This window comes from Tubulanus polymorphus, chromosome 1, assembly GCF_964204645.1.
Source record: "Tubulanus polymorphus chromosome 1, tnTubPoly1.2, whole genome shotgun sequence".
Classification (NCBI taxonomy): domain Eukaryota; kingdom Metazoa; phylum Nemertea; class Palaeonemertea; order Tubulaniformes; family Tubulanidae; genus Tubulanus; species Tubulanus polymorphus.
In genome coordinates, this window is record NC_134025.1 from 6,306,322 (window position 1) to 6,324,037 (window position 17,716).

At 35.5% G+C, this 17,716-nt stretch overlaps 2 protein-coding genes across 5 annotated transcripts in view; one reads left to right on the forward strand and one right to left on the reverse strand.

Annotated features, from left to right (window-relative positions):
- The window catches only part of LOC141915203 (protein still life, isoforms C/SIF type 2-like), a 16,025-nt gene extending 4,663 nt beyond the window's left edge, over positions 1-11,362 (forward strand). Inside the window, exons 4-22 of one of the 3 annotated variants that reach the window (XM_074806652.1) lie at positions 737-906; positions 994-1,091; positions 1,193-1,336; positions 1,656-1,838; positions 1,965-2,191; positions 2,309-2,408; positions 2,486-2,647; positions 2,731-2,911; positions 3,001-3,264; positions 3,830-3,915; positions 3,996-4,124; positions 4,204-4,398; positions 6,751-6,859; positions 6,940-7,116; positions 7,205-7,329; positions 7,582-7,632; positions 8,209-8,385; positions 8,478-8,671; positions 8,759-11,362. In XM_074806652.1, coding sequence (XP_074662753.1) covers positions 737-906; positions 994-1,091; positions 1,193-1,336; positions 1,656-1,838; positions 1,965-2,191; positions 2,309-2,408; positions 2,486-2,647; positions 2,731-2,911; positions 3,001-3,264; positions 3,830-3,915; positions 3,996-4,124; positions 4,204-4,398; positions 6,751-6,859; positions 6,940-7,116; positions 7,205-7,329; positions 7,582-7,632; positions 8,209-8,385; positions 8,478-8,671; positions 8,759-9,500 — 3,514 coding nt within the window. In that variant the 3' untranslated portion in view covers positions 9,501-11,362. The remainder of the gene's footprint in view (positions 1-736; positions 907-993; positions 1,092-1,192; positions 1,337-1,655; positions 1,839-1,964; positions 2,192-2,308; positions 2,409-2,485; positions 2,648-2,730; positions 2,912-3,000; positions 3,265-3,829; positions 3,916-3,995; positions 4,125-4,203; positions 4,399-6,750; positions 6,860-6,939; positions 7,117-7,204; positions 7,330-7,581; positions 7,633-8,208; positions 8,386-8,477; positions 8,672-8,758) is intronic. The other 2 variants (XM_074806651.1, XM_074806650.1) reach the window with 2 other exon arrangements.
- A 385-nt stretch (positions 11,363-11,747) lies between these two features.
- On the reverse strand, positions 11,748-17,716 carry LOC141901874 (WD and tetratricopeptide repeats protein 1-like). 2 transcript variants are annotated; one of them, XM_074789416.1, is made up of 15 exons: positions 17,610-17,716; positions 16,434-16,580; positions 16,266-16,349; positions 16,143-16,189; positions 15,725-15,836; positions 15,459-15,646; positions 14,994-15,215; positions 14,811-14,902; positions 14,441-14,632; positions 14,205-14,346; positions 13,913-14,098; positions 13,549-13,784; positions 13,316-13,475; positions 13,042-13,234; positions 11,748-12,963 (listed from the first exon to the last, which is right to left on the reverse strand). In XM_074789416.1, the coding sequence occupies exons 2-15, from the start codon at positions 16,485-16,487 to the stop codon at positions 12,781-12,783; spliced, it is 2,091 nt and encodes a 696-aa protein (XP_074645517.1). In that variant the 5' UTR covers positions 16,488-16,580; positions 17,610-17,716; the 3' UTR covers positions 11,748-12,780. The 2 variants fall into 2 exon arrangements, with proteins under 2 accessions (XP_074645517.1, XP_074645526.1); XM_074789425.1 differs by having other exon boundaries at positions 17,552-17,642.

Below are 17,716 nucleotides of genomic sequence, written 5' to 3' on the forward strand. Positions count from 1 at the left end.
AAACCTGATACTCGTACCAACAATTAAAACCATTTTCCGTAGAGACAAGTGTAGTAAAAATGAAAAAATAACACCCATATACTGAAATACACGCAAAGAAAACAGCGCCGAATCTCGGAATGGCAATACACGCGCTGCAGTTAAAGTGCCATAGGAAAAAAACTAGGCAAGATATCTTAAAATTTCAAAGTTCACCTGAAAGGGGGCATTTATGCGCACAGTTCTTGAAATGCTTGGATTTTTTAGAAAATTATTTCTGAAAACAACGAACTTCAAAGTTCAGTACCCTTGATTTCTATGCGCGCGGCAAAAACTGACCACCGATTTTTATATCGCTCTCATGTCGCATTGTTGTAAATTTGAGAAATGATTTTTACATAACTGAAAACTAAAAATTCACGCGGTTTGAATGTTGCTGAAGTTGTCAAAATCCATCCATGGACAGATGAAATATGATACAACACGCATCACGGATACTTTTAAAAAAATAGAAAAAAATGACCCAACAATACGGGACAAAAGTACCCTAACAAAATGGCGGCTAGCAACTGTAAAATGGTTTATTACAAAACAATACTTTAGTTTTAACAAGAGATGTAACTTATGAAATATTGATATGCTTGAGAGTTCATTTCTTAACTACAGGATCCAGTTGTGTGGAACTGGGTCCAGGCTTTTAAAGTATATCAACTCTACAACATCTGAGGTAATATTCATTTTTATTCATTATGTGTAGATGGTTGATAGTTAAGAATTGGCTGGTCCATAAAAAGCGAAAACTAGAGTTAGCTCCTAAACGAACCTGGAAAAAATATTGGGTGTGTCTGAAGGGCACTGTTCTTCTGTTCTTTCTCTGCGATGATGAGGGTGAAGTGAACCAAGATGCAATACCACGGCATTTATTAGGTACTTTGCAATATTACACCATTTATGTTTTTGTTGTAGTCTGTATATGGTGTTTATAATGTACTTGTATGTTTTCTTCTTCTCAAGTCATCGAAGGTGGAATTGCTCAAGCTATACCCGAACACCCTAAAAGAGAGAACATATTTGCACTCAGCACTGCCTATGGCGATGCATACTTGTTTCAGGTAGATTTTTTACATGATTTTCTTCCCATGGGCAAAAACATCTGCTCATTTCTAAACTATTTATTGAAAACCTATATACACTCTTCTCAATTTTATATTAGGCGCCATCACAAACCGAGTTGAATAACTGGATCGCATCAATTCATTCCGCATGTGCCTCGTCATATGCTCGACAGCACGGCAAAGACAACACACTAAAATTACTCCGGTCTGAAATTCAAAAACTTGACACCAGTATCGATATGGTAAGGGATCTAATATCATGTTATGACTACATGGTATATTGTAGGGAATAGAGATGTAAATCTATCGATTATTCAGACCTGACATGTCTCACTTGTATAAACATCAATGTTTTCTTATTGATCTCTTCTTATCAATCAATCAAAATATTAACTGATTCTGAAGTTCTCTCTTATCGTGGTATGTACGTTGCCCAAAGCTAGCTTTATGAGTTCGTAGTGTGTTTACCGATACTTAAGGTTCTATAAATTATAGGTTATGGTACGTCCATTTGTCACTTGTTTTTGCTCAGTCAGTGAGTTTTTGTGCCTTTATTTCTAGGATTGTAAAATGCGTAAAATGGCCGAGTTGCAGTTGACGGTTGTAACAGATCCAAAGTCTCGTCAGGCAATTATCAAGCAAATTTTACAATGGGAGGAAAATCTTGAGAAACTCTACATTGAACAGTATCGACTTCGATGTTATATGTCATCATTACAAGGCTCTGAGTTACCCAATCCTAAGGTATCGGTCATTAGCATATATTTTAAAATCCAATAGATAGCTGAACACTTTCAGTACAGGGTATGGTTTTACAAAAACAACAGCTTTTGATTTTATTCCATAATTTCATGCGCATACTCTTTTCAGACATTATTATCAAATGTTTCGAAGAATAGTAAAGTTGTATTAGGAAGACTAGGTGTATTCACTGTGACATCATTCCATGGATTAGTGTGTGCACGATCTCCGAACTCTGCCGTTCGACTATATCCTGGACCTCGGAGAAAAAACAGTAAAAATGGCAACAGTCTCCCCAAAACGGAGAGCAACACTAAATCAGGCAAAAAAGAGGATGGATCTTTACAAAGACAAAGGTGAAATACATCAAAATACTCATCCCATTTTGACAAGATTGTTGAAAACGTTTATGTGCATTTAATGTGATGTGATTAACATAATATATTAAGATACTGTAGGTTGTTACTTCATAGGTCGATAGATCAAGGTACGGTCGTAGATTTGACCAAGATAGAAACTACACAGATAGAACACAATGTCACTGGAGAACGTATCTTCATGCCAAATAAACAGGTCAGTCTACCTACAAGATTGCCCGTTTCTATACATGAGTTCCTGTCCTCCTCATGGCTTTGGTTTTTGTTTTGTAGCATACAACTGTGCCTGTCAATGATCGTATGATTGTTTCTGAGTTGGTTGAAATTTCTTGTAACAAGAAACGTTTGAATCCACGAGATCATTTCTTACGCATGAAGACTGTCGGGAAAGAAACGTGGTATATTCCTGATAGAAGTGCAAACATTAAAAGTCAGGTACAGTACAACTGTATGGATTAGGACCTAAAAGCAACAAAAGTTATAAATATGAAATTCAAGTTGTTTTTGAACATTTTCAGGAGTATGATTCTTTAGAAATCTATCAAAAGGTAGTCTTCCAAACTGAATTAGTTCGGCCTCATTATGGTGCTGATTTCGGATTTCAAATTGAAGCTGAACTGGCTGAGGATTCAGATCGTGAAGATGAGTTACGTTTGTTTGTTACTGGTGTTAATAAAGGCAGTTTAGCGGAGAATAGAGGTTTGTATAGTCTGAACATGGTGATGACAGTTTTATACATGCTTTTTTTCGTATACAAAAAGAAACATGAACGATTACTTGTTTTTCAGGCCTTCAAGGTGGTGATGAAATTCTAGTCATAAATGGTAAAGTGGTGGCCGATTTAGACATGGTATACATCGAGAGTTTGCTACAAGAGGGTGACAATATTCGAATAACAGTTCGATCATGTCGTTCAGAGCGTCCGTACGGTACGATAATGATGGAGCATGCAGATGTATACATAGATAAGCTAGTGTGCCCCCCTCCACCGACTCAAACTCGCATTTCGGATAAAGCAATAGGGGATTTGATTGTACCTGCACCTCAATGGGGTAAATATACAACATCACTGACCCATAGTCATTACTTAATCCCCCAACTAACCACATATATCTCCTCAACCTTGGCACACCTTATACTACTAGGCTAATGATGGCAATCTTTGCACTGATTCATTTATTTGGTTTATCTAAATCTAATATCTACTCTCTCTCTTCTGATCAATTCAAACAATCTCATCACTTTGGAAATGCTAAAATTCTAGTTCTAACTCCACATGTAGAGAGTTGATAGCATCCCTTTGTAATCTTCAAGGAAAAACTGAGCAGTCTTCTATTCTATATTGAAAAGTCTGCATGAATCAAAAAAGAAGGTGATTTCGGGTCACATGCATATATCTTTACATCTAAAATGCTCTGCATGCTTCCAATCCGTATGTTGTTTATGTCTATGTAAGAATTCTTATAGTGATGAAGCATATTTGTATGAATATTTCAAAGTATATCTTAATTCAAAACGATGGCTGGCACTGGTTGTTGTGTTTCACCTTAGATATTGTATAAATGGTTCACACTTTGATACGTATATTCGAACCCATATTGTGTCTATCTATGTTAGGTCCTGATGAAACAGATTCTCCGCAGACACCGTCATCTCAATCAGACAGTCAAACATCACATGAACAAATTGGTACTTTAACGCAGGTCAGCATTTCAATTTGTGTTATATCTTTGTATCATAGCGTAACATTACATTTTGCGATTTCACATGTTTTTGCATATAGCCTGCTGAACAATTGACAGAGATCTGCCGAGCTACTAACCTTGCAAGCAGAGGACGCAGTCTTTCAGATGCTCAGAAATTACGCAAGGTTATCGTAGAATTGATCGAAACAGAAAGAGGTTATGTGAAGGTAAGTTTTTCAGTGTTAAGTTACCCTACAAATTAATTTTTCTTAGATTGAGATGAAATGTGATTAAATCTACTTGTAGGATTTGACTTGCCTAATAGAACGCTATCTTGAACCATTGAAAGCAGAAACTTTTCTTTCGCACGAAGAAATTGAACAACTGTTTGGAAATATTCAAGAGATTGTTCAATTTCAACGATTGTTCCTTCAAAGTTTAGAAGAAGCAGTTGAACAGGAGCCCGAATTCCTAACAATAACAGATACTCGGCAATTTCATGTAAGTTTATGTCATTATCGAGGTTAAGATAGGTCCATTTAGGAGAGTAGAGTTGCAAATTTTTATGGAAAATCTCTCAGGTTGAAATAACAATGGGACTTGTTGAGACATATGATCGAAAAATCTTAGCTTTGCTACTTCATGAATCTATAGGTATTAATAGTAATTGTACTCACTCTACGCGGCACCTTCACCACTCACAATATTGTATTAGATAGATGTACATGTATGCGTATGCCTAATATATATGTGTATATATATATATATATATATATATATATATATATATATATATATATATATATATATATATATATATATATATATATGTAATATAATATACTATCATATGATTTGATATGTACATGTATGCATATTCTTTTGAAAATTTCATCTTTGCTTCGAATGTTTGCTATCCCACGTTTATCAAAGTATGTCTGCCAATATATCTTAATATCACAAGTTAAGTTTTTTCTATGAATACAACTCTAATTTCTTTGTAAATGCAATTTATATATTTTAGGATGATTCAGTTAGGGTAAGGTTTTATCATGTTTTGTCTTCCTCTTTCCAACCATAGGATTGGATTAAATATGATGGCTTCATGTACATACATGTACATTTATCTTCACAAGCACATTAGAACACCGTGCCCAAGGTTTTGTGGATTGACTTTTGACTTAAGACTTTGATGAAAATTGGGAATGAATTATCTACAATTCAAATATCCAATAAAGATCTTGAGGTTTTTCTAATGAAGTCAGTAGCCACAGCTTCTTGTAAACTTTGGTCCCGGTTGTGGAATTTGTTTATCTAGACTTCATGTTTAATTCAACTTATAATTGGCGATGAGATATCTATCAGTCTATTCGAGTTCATGTAAATGAAGTTACTTATTTATATGTTGTTATGTTTTCATATGAGCTGTGAAAATTTTTCTTGAAATTGTATTCTCTTTGAACATCTGGATTTTTTCAATGGGTTACCTGTAGGCTTAGAACTCAGGAATTTTTTCTAAGTGGATGAATTAGAAAAATGCTCAAAAAGATGCTTCTAATGAAATTTTACTATGCATGGATGTTATGGATCTAGTCAAGTGTTCAGTCATGTTTTCCATCTAAATTCCCTCTAATATTTTTCTGTGTGCCGTTAACCTTTGATTCAATTTTGTACATCATCATTCAATCAAGGCTACTTTGGAACCTATAAGGATATAATTGATTATACCTTTAACTTTCTCAGCAATAGCTGATCAAAGTCTTCTATCTTTATCTTCTCAATTTGCCTTGAAAATGCATCTATTCAACCTTGTTGTCATTTGGTAATGCAGTTTTAGTAATGTTCAGGTGGCAGTGTAAGCATTATCTGAGTAGCAAAAGTGGCCTACAGATTTTGAGACTGGAATAAGTGAATCTTGCATATCATTATTCTGAAATGTCGTCATAATAGAGTCAAGGCTCCTTCACAGCTACATCTTTCTACATAACCATTTTTCATGTTATTTCTCAAAATTCATGAGGTCCAAAATATTGGTATTATAATGAGCATTTACTGCTAAATGATTAGGTGGGTCTAGCAAAGAGAAAAAATCTCAGATTATGAGATATATGTTTTTGGGTGATATGGGTTTTTATGAGGCGGGTCAGGGAAATTGTAGCATGGATAAACTGACTGCATGTATCCATTTTTCTTGCATGTCCAGGTATTTGAGGTGATATATCTTACATTTTTCGGCATCTTGTTCGTCGTTGTCTTTGTTGTGTTCATACATCCCTGTTTTAGATCATGCCAAACAGTTAACTATCCCCCTTAGAGCATACTTTGAATATGTAAACATATAGCAGTTACTGTGACATTCACATATACATCACACATTTATTAAGACACATTTTCTGATAATTTGAAGCTCTCATATCATAATGCATGTACGGTATAGCTAATTGAGTTACATGTTAGACGTACATGACGTTTTTTCCAATCTAATGCCTATAAGTGTTAGTTTATATCAATGTTCTTCTGCTGATAAGCTTTCTTTTCTTCATAGCTATATGTAGTCGATACATCGCTTCTCAACCATCATCTTTTCATGTGTTGCTTTTTGATAGAAGTACACATTAATAATACAAACAATGCCTATTCCCTATCTTCTTGTGTAGAAAATCCACTGTTTGGCATGGCTTATTATATGTTTTGTAACAAACTCACAAAGATTGGATGCAGATTGATTCAGTTTAGCTCTTCTAGTATTGAATCTGTAAAGCGGTGTAGTGCTCTCAAAGCTGCATAAAATCATGATTTTGATGCTTTAGAAAATGTATGTATGTATGTACATATGTTTACTCTTGTTTTCAGAGAATCCTGTTTTCGATTGGTGGATCATTCCTATATTATGCTAACCATTTTAAGTTGTACAGTTCATTTTGTGCTAGTCATTCCAAAGCTCAGAAGGTGCTCAATCCAGGTCAGTTTTTCTCAAAATGTATCATTTACGCCTGGAAAGTGACAAACTAATGTTAACACGTAGTATTTTCATTTATACAGAAACAAATGCATTGTTGAGGGACTTTTTGCGGGCGAGAAATCCAAAACAACAGCATTCAGCGACTTTAGAATCCTACCTCATCAAACCAATTCAAAGAATTCTTAAATATCCACTTCTGCTTCAGCAGTTAAAACATTTGACTAGTCCTGAATCAGATGAGTTTTATCACTTATCGGGTAAGTAATGTAATTGCAGTTTGTTTTATCAAATTATTGTCCTATTCCTGAAGCATAATTTGTAGTACCAGTTTTCTGTATTTTGCAGAGGCTTTACGAGGTATGGAAACTGTAGCCGAACATATCAATGAAATGCAGAAGATTTATGATGAATATGGTGCTGTGTTTCATGAACTGATGAAACTTTACAAAGAAGCACATCCCAACAGAGTTGTAAGTTTGTTTTCGGAACTCTTCAGTAGAAATTTTGTTCATGTCCTTTTTTTGTTTTATTTCGTTTTTACTATCACTACATCCCCACATTGCCTACATCTGTCATCCATTAATGTATATCTCACCTCCTTCCCACACCTTCAATAAACCTGTATGTATAGTACACATGGTATCCCAGGACTGAAGTAAGAAGAAGTAGTTGAAGGTACATTTTATGTGTTGTATATATGAAGTTGTTGGCTCATTTTCCAGCAGAGCATTGCCGCATACAATGTCACTGATGAAGATATTGGATATGTTGATGTATGTAGCCTATACCCCTTCTGTATTCTTTAAAACCATTGTAACACTCTTCCATTCACTCATTATAGGGGCAGATCCAGGAATTATCTAAAACTAACACCTGTTGTCTCTCTAAGGTGAATTCTTCTTTCGGAATGCTTTCTTTTCAATTTTTCTTCTGGCTTTCAATGTATTTTCATAAATCTTTGGTCTTACGATTCTGAGTGTCTTTCATGAAGTTTGATAATAACTTAACATTACATTGAAAGTGCTGGCCTATCCTCTATAGCTTACGTCTGGATCTGCCCATGCAGTTGTTGAAAGCACTAATTAGAGACAATCCAGAGGAATTCAAATTTCAAGCATTATCCATTACTAGAGTAACATATCACCTGCATGTTTGAAGGTGGTGGATCAATCACACGTATCATTACAACCAGGCACTTCATCTTAGTTCTAACATTCACCGAGCACATAAATTAACAGTACATGTACATTATTGTGATTTTCTTTTGTGTAAAATCTATTTGTTCACATTTAAACTACCTGATAACACAGAGAAGATTTCTGAGCTGCATCTCTTCACTCTGTTTTCAGCCAATTGACTTGAATATTGGTGAGCTCCAGATGTATGGTATAGTTGAATGGCTGAACGTTTCTAAAGATCTTGGCAAAATTAAGAAAGGCCAAGACCTTGTTACCTCCTGTTTCGTTTTCAAGACAGGTGTTGTTCTCTTGTGCAAAGAACGTATAAAACAAAAGAAGAAGTCAAAGGTAAGCAGTGGTTTTCGTACAAGCAAATCAATCTCATAAAATTGTCAAATGTTGAGAAATTGTAATGCTAACCATACATTTTTACAATCTAGCAATCTGTGAGTTCCAGTAAAGTACCGACTCCTGAAATAATGGAATTTGTCCGATTTCAAACTCTCATTCCCGTACAAGAAGTGCAAGTTCGCAGTAGTACACATGATGTAGGGAATGTCTATTGGTGGGAACTTATACATTTGAGATCTGGTGTTGAAGGAAGACCTGAGAAAGTATACCAGTTGGCAAACAGGTAGGAAATTTGAATGTAATGATTTGTGTTAGAGATCACTTCTTTATTTGATTTTCTCGGTGATATGGTGGTGGTTTTTCATTTTAGTACCCCAGAAGCAAAGAATGACTTCATGAGAACAATACGACAGATCATCAGAGAAAGTGTGCGAAAAATGACTATTCCTCCAAATCGGCCATCGTTGAAGATGGGTTACATGACATTGGAGGGAAAACGGTGCGAACATCATCAAAATCGTGGCAATACTAACTCAAATAAAAATCCACGTGCCGTAGCTAAACAACGGACTAGCAGCATGGAACGACATTCCATGGGTTTTGATGAAGCTTTCGATCTGAGTAGTTTTGATGTTGATTTTCGATCTCGTAGTAAAACGGTTAGCAATTTGATAAATATGGATCCGGGAGTTGATTTAAAGGATACGGTGTCAGAGGATCCGAGTGACATCACTGCATCAACTCTGTCTGCAATTAGCACTACTTCATCAACATCATTTGTAAGTAACACTACGGATCGTGGGAGCGCCGCTAAGCTTCTTTTTGCTAGCAACAACCCTTTGACGTACTCTTCTCATAGTTCTATAAGCGCTGGTACTGATTCATTAAGCTCGCCGATCTGGAAACCGCGCCAACAACCTGTTGGACGGTTAGGATCTGGAAAAGGTGGAGGACACTTAGCTCCCTCTTCAGGAATACAGGAGAAGCATCCAGAATTGTATTCTTCACCTTATGGAGACTATACGGGTGTGATCATAAATGACCATGAGAATTTTATAACGCCAGCTGCAAGTACTGCGTTTCTAGATAAAACTGATGATACTGAATGCTAGATGATATTTCTGATTAGTGATTATGTTTTTGACGAAAAAAACTTTGGTTCTGATATTGACATAAGTACAGGTACTTAAAATATCAGAGTTCAAGAATGCATGAGAATGCGTACTTCTTGTTCGCCTGTTCATTGCTCTTTCTCATCACCATTTGGTTTTAGTATCTGCTTCATTCTATCATAGATAGAGTCTGGTATTCATTTGATAGACGATCATCTTATCAATGTTTTTTATGGCATAATTTTATGATTCTTCACACATACCACTTGCATATTGTTCCATTGTATATAGAAAATTATTCCCACTGTACAAAATGTATGTATGAATGTATGTATGTTTAATTGTATGTAATAATTGTATATGATTCAGTTGTTATGGTGAGTGGATCAAAACGGGTTCCCGTAGATTTTGTTGTCCGGCCATCATCTAGTCATAAATTAACACATGTAATCAGGTAGGTCTCTTCCACCTTCCTGAAAATCTTGAATGAGAAATGACTCATTGGTAGGGCAGGATGAAACATTGCCTCTAAGTAGGGTTAAGAATCTCGATTTGAATACCTTTTTATATACCAGTACTGCAAAGCTTGGAGTAACTTTCCCATTTCCAAGCGAATAAATTTTCTTATACATCTTCTATATGCATTTTAGTAATAATCACATGTAAACGATGTCTCTTATATAGATCATATAGCCAGAACTCTGAATGGTCAGTTTCCAAAATAAAATCTCGTGAATCATTAAAACCAACTTGTGTAAACATTTTGGAATTGTGACAGAAAATTGCTCTTAAAAATGTTGGATGATGCCTGGGGAATATCGCAATTCAGAATTGCCAAATCTATTTCATTCTTCTTGGTGCTAGTAATCAACAGCTAGCATGTAAAAAAAAAATCTGTCATCAATGTGTTGACTTTTCCATTTACATAACTCACGGAGATACACAGTATCTACTTTGGTTGGAGTAAAATGATCTTGGTCTTGATCTTCCGGTGTATGTATCACTACCACTTACATCATGCACTTATTCTAATTTCTTCCTTCAATTGATATTGTCATATTGTACATGTTTGAGTCATCTTCTGTGTAGTTAACAATTGTTTTGTACACATTTTGTACAGTATAAAGAACTATTGTGATAATGATAATAATAAGTAGAGAACAACATCAATAAATACATTGTATGATGATAATATCAAGCAGATAATTGCATTTAGATAACAACAGAACATTGTATCTTGGATTTATTGCATATGTAGATGTACATGTTCACACCACTAGTTATTCTATCATTCTTTTTTTCAATCTTTAAAATGAAAAACCCAATCTAATTTCAAATGATAATTGAACTGTAAGGGACCAGTTACTGCGGGTCCATCCATTTGTTATGCCCTTGTTACTAAAAGAATAATTTGTTCCTGCATAGTGTTTGTATAAGGAATGTGTATGGAGATGGAACAAATATAGAAATTCAAGGAAATTGTGCTCCTGTAATAAATGGATGACTTAACATTATTATTGTACAACCTGAGAACAAACAACCTTGAACTAGGATGAATTTCAATGAATTTATTATGCCTTGTTTGGTTTTGAGAAACTTTTTAATTAGTTCTTCAGATTTTCGATTGAATCTTGCACAAAAAATTTAAGACTTGACTGTTATGAGTTATATGAATCTCTGATATAGTAGTTGTGATGATTGAAGTTAGTTAAATTGTTTCTTTGTTCAAACTTATTTTCTTTGCTGAGAATGTTAATTTATTTCCATTGTTGTTGTTGTTATTGTTGCTTTTGTTTTTATATCCTCGTGTATATTTTTGTAGACTATCAGTACGGTATGATATACATTGTAAATTGCCAAGATGAAGTAATAAAATATGGTGCAAATTATGACCTGTTATGATGAATTGGTATTCTTGTGCGTCTGATTCAGAGGCAAGTTGTTTGGGTCTCACTGATCTTTAATGAGACCTAAAAGGGTAAGAAACCAAAGGACCCCAAAAATCACAAGCGCATAAAATGGTAAAGATCATAAAATGGTTAATTTGATCGGAGAATAGAAAACAGACCCCATGATTCACCTTAAGAGTACTGGGTTGCTGCAGGAAATTCCAATCGATAATACGAGATTCCTGGTCCCAGCATCTCCATTCCAATAGACGTGGAGCTAGTATTCAGTGCCAAAATCAACATCCAAACATCCTTCTTAAAGGAATGTGAGCAAGATAACAAGCAGATATTCTCTCATAGTTTGTATTTTTGTAAAGATCATTTAGGTATAAACATTACAATAACGGGCAACAATTTACATCTAAAATTAAATGAAATTCAACAATATATTTTTTAGCTTCATTTACAAGCAAACTTGATTCAAACAATAAAGAGGTGAGATAAGTGGTTGCAAGTTGAACCCCCAGCAATATCATTATTACAAAGCATTATGTCATACATGTATTATATTTTAGACAACACTGGTTTAAGGTAACAGAATTCTGGAAAAAACTAAAGACTTCTCTTAGCTGAAAGTTGTTTTTTGATAACCGGTATTATGCAATAGGCAAGCGGTAAGAGTAAAGAATAAACATTTAATGTCTAATGACACTGTTCATAATGATAAAGACAGCTGTGTTATCACAGAAAAATGTGCTGACTTTGATGTTAATACAAAAATCATATGATTTTTTATATTAAAGACATTGAAGATTAGCAAAAAGTCTATCAGACATTTGGACAAAAAGAATTGCAATGCTACATGTGCGCAATGCTGATTTCAAATAATCAAATGAAATAAAAATAAAGTTTTTACTCTCTTTTTTCATACATGCACACGAACACACACATAAAGGATTGACTATGAATAGGCAATTATTTACAAGGTTATTCACATCCATCATGGACTCTTAATCCATGCATCGATCAACTGTTTTGTTGAACAAATTCAATATGAACATTTCGTATATAATCATAATCTTTATGTTTACACACTTAACTTCATCTTCTTAGAAAAAAATATGAATCAATAAACAAATTCAAACATACATGAAGTTTGACCTCTATATAAGCTTTCATCAAAAATTGCAATTCCATGGATATCAATGAGACCTCAATAAACACTTGTTCTTTAATCGATAATTTTTAAAGGCACGAAAACTTAATATCTAATATCTTTACAGGTCCTGTGTACGCATTCACTCAACTACACAAATTCCCAAAATATTTGTATCTGATATTAATAGACTGTCATCAATCAAATACACGATTTTTATCCACATGACTAGAAGCTAACTAGGTCGACACGGAGGACCCTCTGATCGGGAATCCTCATCATCGTCATCCATTATACCGGTAATTCGATATCCCATATTCATCAACATCACCTCTAACGGATCTGCATTCATACGACGCTGATTCGCCGATGCTGCATCATCAGAATTATCAATAGCGCGCTCTTCTACATGCCCATCCTGCAAAATAAAAACGAATTGATCATTTATCAAGTTTCAAACCAGATATAGATCTAAATTGACATTTATAAATTCTACCTCTTGTCTAGGACTCCACAATCTGACAACGGGATCAATACCACTAGTGGCTAGGAGACAGTTCGACTGGTGAGGTTGAAGACAATTAACAATAGAGTCGTCACCTCGTAATACTCTAACGATATTAGTAGTTTGTTTCTCCCAAATAAAGAATGAGCCATCGTCTGAACCAGCTACAATATACTGCCCTTTACTGAAATTGAAACATATCGGCATATATTCTTATCATTTCAAGCATTAGCCACTTCAAAATCACTAGAGTCATTAGACTCACCTTCCGAAGAAATTGGCTTCTTTAATATCAGTGGTAGTGTTACAATGTCCGCAGAATCTCTGCTCATAGTCGAATGCCTTGGATCTCCAGACTTTCTCTTGTTCCGATGTTTTCCACGCTTGAGAATACGCAGATGCATCACCCCTCGAATTGGTGTCATCTGAAAGTGTGAATAAGTGTTAATTTTCGATGTATTGCCGGGGTTGAAGGATGCACTAACTTGACTAACTAACCCTCTTCAGATTTAGCAAATATAGCAGCTCGAATGTCTTTATCTAAAGTTTCACAAACGCTGTTACTAGCGTAGTCCGGAAAGCGTCTTTTGAAATATCGCAGGCAATCAGCAGCTTCTTGAGTCCATTGCAACTCAAACAAACATCGTGCCAAACGGAAATGAGCTTTCAGATGATTTCTATCCATTCTGATAGCGATATAACAATCCCTCAATGCAGCATATAAATCACCATCCCTATAAATACAGTAGACAATGAAACCAGTTTAGTCTAGTGGCACGTCCAACGAACACGACTGCCTTAGTAAATATCTTCAATTGCCTGGTTTGATTCAGTGATAATTCATAAATGAAGTCATACATACCAGCCACGTTTCATGTAAGCAGCAGCTCTATTGCCGTGAAGTATTGCCGAGTCGGGTGCCAGTGCTATGGCTTGGTTATATAAAATTATAGCTTGCGTATATTGCTGTTTCTCAAAAACCTGATTAGCCCGTTGTTTTATAGCTTCGACATGTGGTAATAAAGGTTTGGAATTCACCTTCCAGATGCTGTTCAGAGAAAGAGAGAGAGAGAAAGAGAAAAGATTACAACACATTTGTAATCATAAGAATTATTGAACCCATTCTAACCCCCTCAGGAAACCGTGGAAGTCACCTTTTGCTTGAATTCTTGTTTTCTTCTTCGTGTTGTAAACTAGCGACAGCAGCTGTTAAACTCTTAGCCACACCATTAGTTACACCATTCGTAGTTCCATTCATTGTCGTACCATTTCGATGACTGTAACCATTACCATTCTCTGTACATATACGGATTTAAGTCTCATGACTAAGGCATAAAAGACTGTAATTTACAATCAGGAATGATTAAGATGGGAAATTAACTTAATTTACCTCGAGATAAACCTTCTAAACTAGCTAGGTCGTATTTCAGTGGTAACAGACGTTTATTGATATCAAATAAATAAATCTGTTCTCCACCAAGATTCACTAACAATTCATTACCATCTGGACTAAATGTTACATAAGTTGACGCTAATGTTCGATATCGCCTGCGATAATCCGTCTGTTTCTGGGGTAAATGACCTAAAATCAGGATAGATTAGCTGTATGGTATTATCTCCCAGTACCAGTATGTAAATGTCACAACACAAATTCTCTTCAAATAATATCCATTATTAATAATCTCCATTATTCTTAAACATGCAAACTTATCATGCTACAAATTTGCTATAGGATCTGCCCTTGTCATGATAATCAATACCTGCGACGTAATAGTTCACAGCTTCATCGGGCAATTTGAAGTCATCGCAGTCAGAAAAAAATGCAATCAGGTTCTGACGCTCCCAAGGTGATCTGAAATGTTCAATATCCATTTTGAGTTTTCTACCAATACAGACCTAGACCTACTACTAAAAACAATATCGGGAATTTGTAAGACTTATACCTGTTACCATCATTAGGAAATTTCATACTTTTACATGACAACATACGTCTGTCATACAAGCGTATATAAGGATCGTTAGCTCCAACTGCTAATTGTTCTGTACGCAATGGATTTATAGCTACACATTTAGCCTCGGCGTGTACACCCATATGAGCATTTAAATTCACCAGAACATTCTCTGGATTTGGACCACATGTCTCCGGGCACCGCAGATCAAACTGCCTGCAAATATTATTATCATTATTCTATCATCATTTTCATTATATAAAATTTATGTAGCGCTCAATGTTAAATGGCCCTAAAGCGCTTGACATATACAAAAGATACACAGTAAAATAAAACATCCTACAAAACATTCAAAACATGGAAAATTCAGTTAAAATATAGAGAAACAGATGCCACACACTTTATCAAATGAATACCTAATAAATGACTCACTAGTCTATTATACATATTTACACTTACATGATGGTCCCATCTTCGGATGCGCTCCAGAACATGAATGGAACATTAGGAGCTGTAGCCAGACGCTTCACTCTTCCGCCATGACATGAAAAAACTTGCGTTAGCTCTTTAGTCGAGACATCGTGAACTAGTATTTTATTATCAGCTGCCCCACTGACTAGTATATTATCATTGGAATTCGGTAGAAACTGGAAGCGAAGAAAGCTTTTCAATTGAAAAACCAAAATCTTTAGTCCAGCTTCCATTGGTGCCACGAAATAACTTACTTTGACTGAGAATATATTGCCTTGATGAACTGTAGGAATGGAAATAAGACGTTTATGTCTGAATGGATCCCATATGATAACATTGACATCATCTGAACCACTTGCTAATAGTCTGAAAGAATTTTACAATTTGAAATTAATCTATATCCAGTCGATGTTTTGGCACATGTACATTTCTTTAATAGGATAAATCATACAGTAGACTCCTTTATAAATTTTCGAATTTATTAACATCGACAAACAGTAGGGGCAGAAAAAGTTTTTATCATTCTACTAGTTTGAGTGGATTACAGAATGGACCGGTACTGCCATAGGCAGAGTCTTATGTAGTATCATTTGATCTCAGCATAGGCCTATATATAACTTTGAGTTGGTTTATCATCAATTAATTTGATCAAAAGTAGTCAATCAAACTTACGTTCCCTTTTCGTTCCATTCCAAACAATTAACGCAGCCTTTATGACCCTACAAAGCAAGAGCGAAACTCTAAAAACACGTCCATTCATTACAAGAGAATGGGTTCTAATTCAACAACACTTACCTCAAGTTCGGCTTCGAGACCAATTCTTCGTACCAGGTCCGGTGTAACATGGTTATCCCTTTGAAATCCTATGCTCACAAAATCCTGCAAAATATTAACACATGTTATTCCATATAAGATTCAAAATCCCACTACGATATGCACCTATCATACTATCAGGTTTTTTACTTTGCCAGACTTTCTTTCATCCAGGCGTTTGGTGATATTTGTGAAGAGTGTCATTTCTCCTGTATCGATCGGTAAGTAATGTGAATGAAGATAGCTTTCTCAAAAACATGCGGCGTCAGGGGAAGCTCAGGTCGTCACATCATTCCACTAAAATAGAACATTACTGAGAGGCACCACTTAATAATACATTTACAGTACACCACCACCACAACAACAGTAAATTGAAGTATGAATGCAAAAACCGTAAAGTTTCCCAAGTCTCCATTTCTACCTTACGCATGCGCATTAGTCAGTGCTGTGAATTGCTCGAGAAATCGGCACATTGCGCATGCGGCACTACATGTGAACTTTAATGACTAATAGTCGCTGTAGTTTCCATTAGGTTCGAATCCCGTAAAAATATTGATCTTATTTACGCTGTTCATCCTAAAAGTGGCGCTATCAGGTTCGAAACCAAAAAATTACTGATCGTATTTCAAGCGTTACGACATGAACTTTGATGATCAAAGTGTCGCTGGGTTATTGTTTGCCGAGTAAAAAAGTTACAGCATCCCGAATATGAAATAATGAACTCTGATAGCCCCAGGATTTACTTTTAAGTGCTATTAGGTTCGAATCCCAAATGTGTAGTAGAAAATACATTCATCCTGTTTAATATACCAATATATATCTTAGATTTTCAGCTTATGGCAAGACCACTTGAACACCTGTCATCCCCGAAAATACAATGATCCTCTTAAGTGACCAAACAAACTGCACCTTCCCGCTGCGCAAAAGTTCACGCAGGTTCATTCCGTTATAGTTTCAGCGTTCTGACATGACCCAGTTTAGGAAAAAATACAAATGTAGCGACGCATGCGCACGCGACCAATTTCTGGACTTAAAGGATTTCCCCAACACTTACCAATGCGCATGCGTTATAAACTGAGACTTGGGAAACTACGGTTTTTGCAGTATGAATGGCATTAGCTGGCATAGAATATAGCAACTGCCTTTTAAAATTCTATAGGCCTATATGGAAAGAATGGACGATGATTCAACTGACAATGCGAATTATACATATTTGTTGAAATGAATGGAAAAGAAATGCAATGATTGAAAAGACATGCAATGATTACACTGCCTCACAGTGCCTGAGACTGCCTGACGTGACGGCACATGTATCGTATGGCATACCTCGCGTCGTAGTTTGTATACGAGGAGACGATGTATGGGTTCCTCTTGTTTGGGGACTACTTCTCGCCGTCTCGTAATGACAGCAGAAAAGAAAACACAAAAAAATC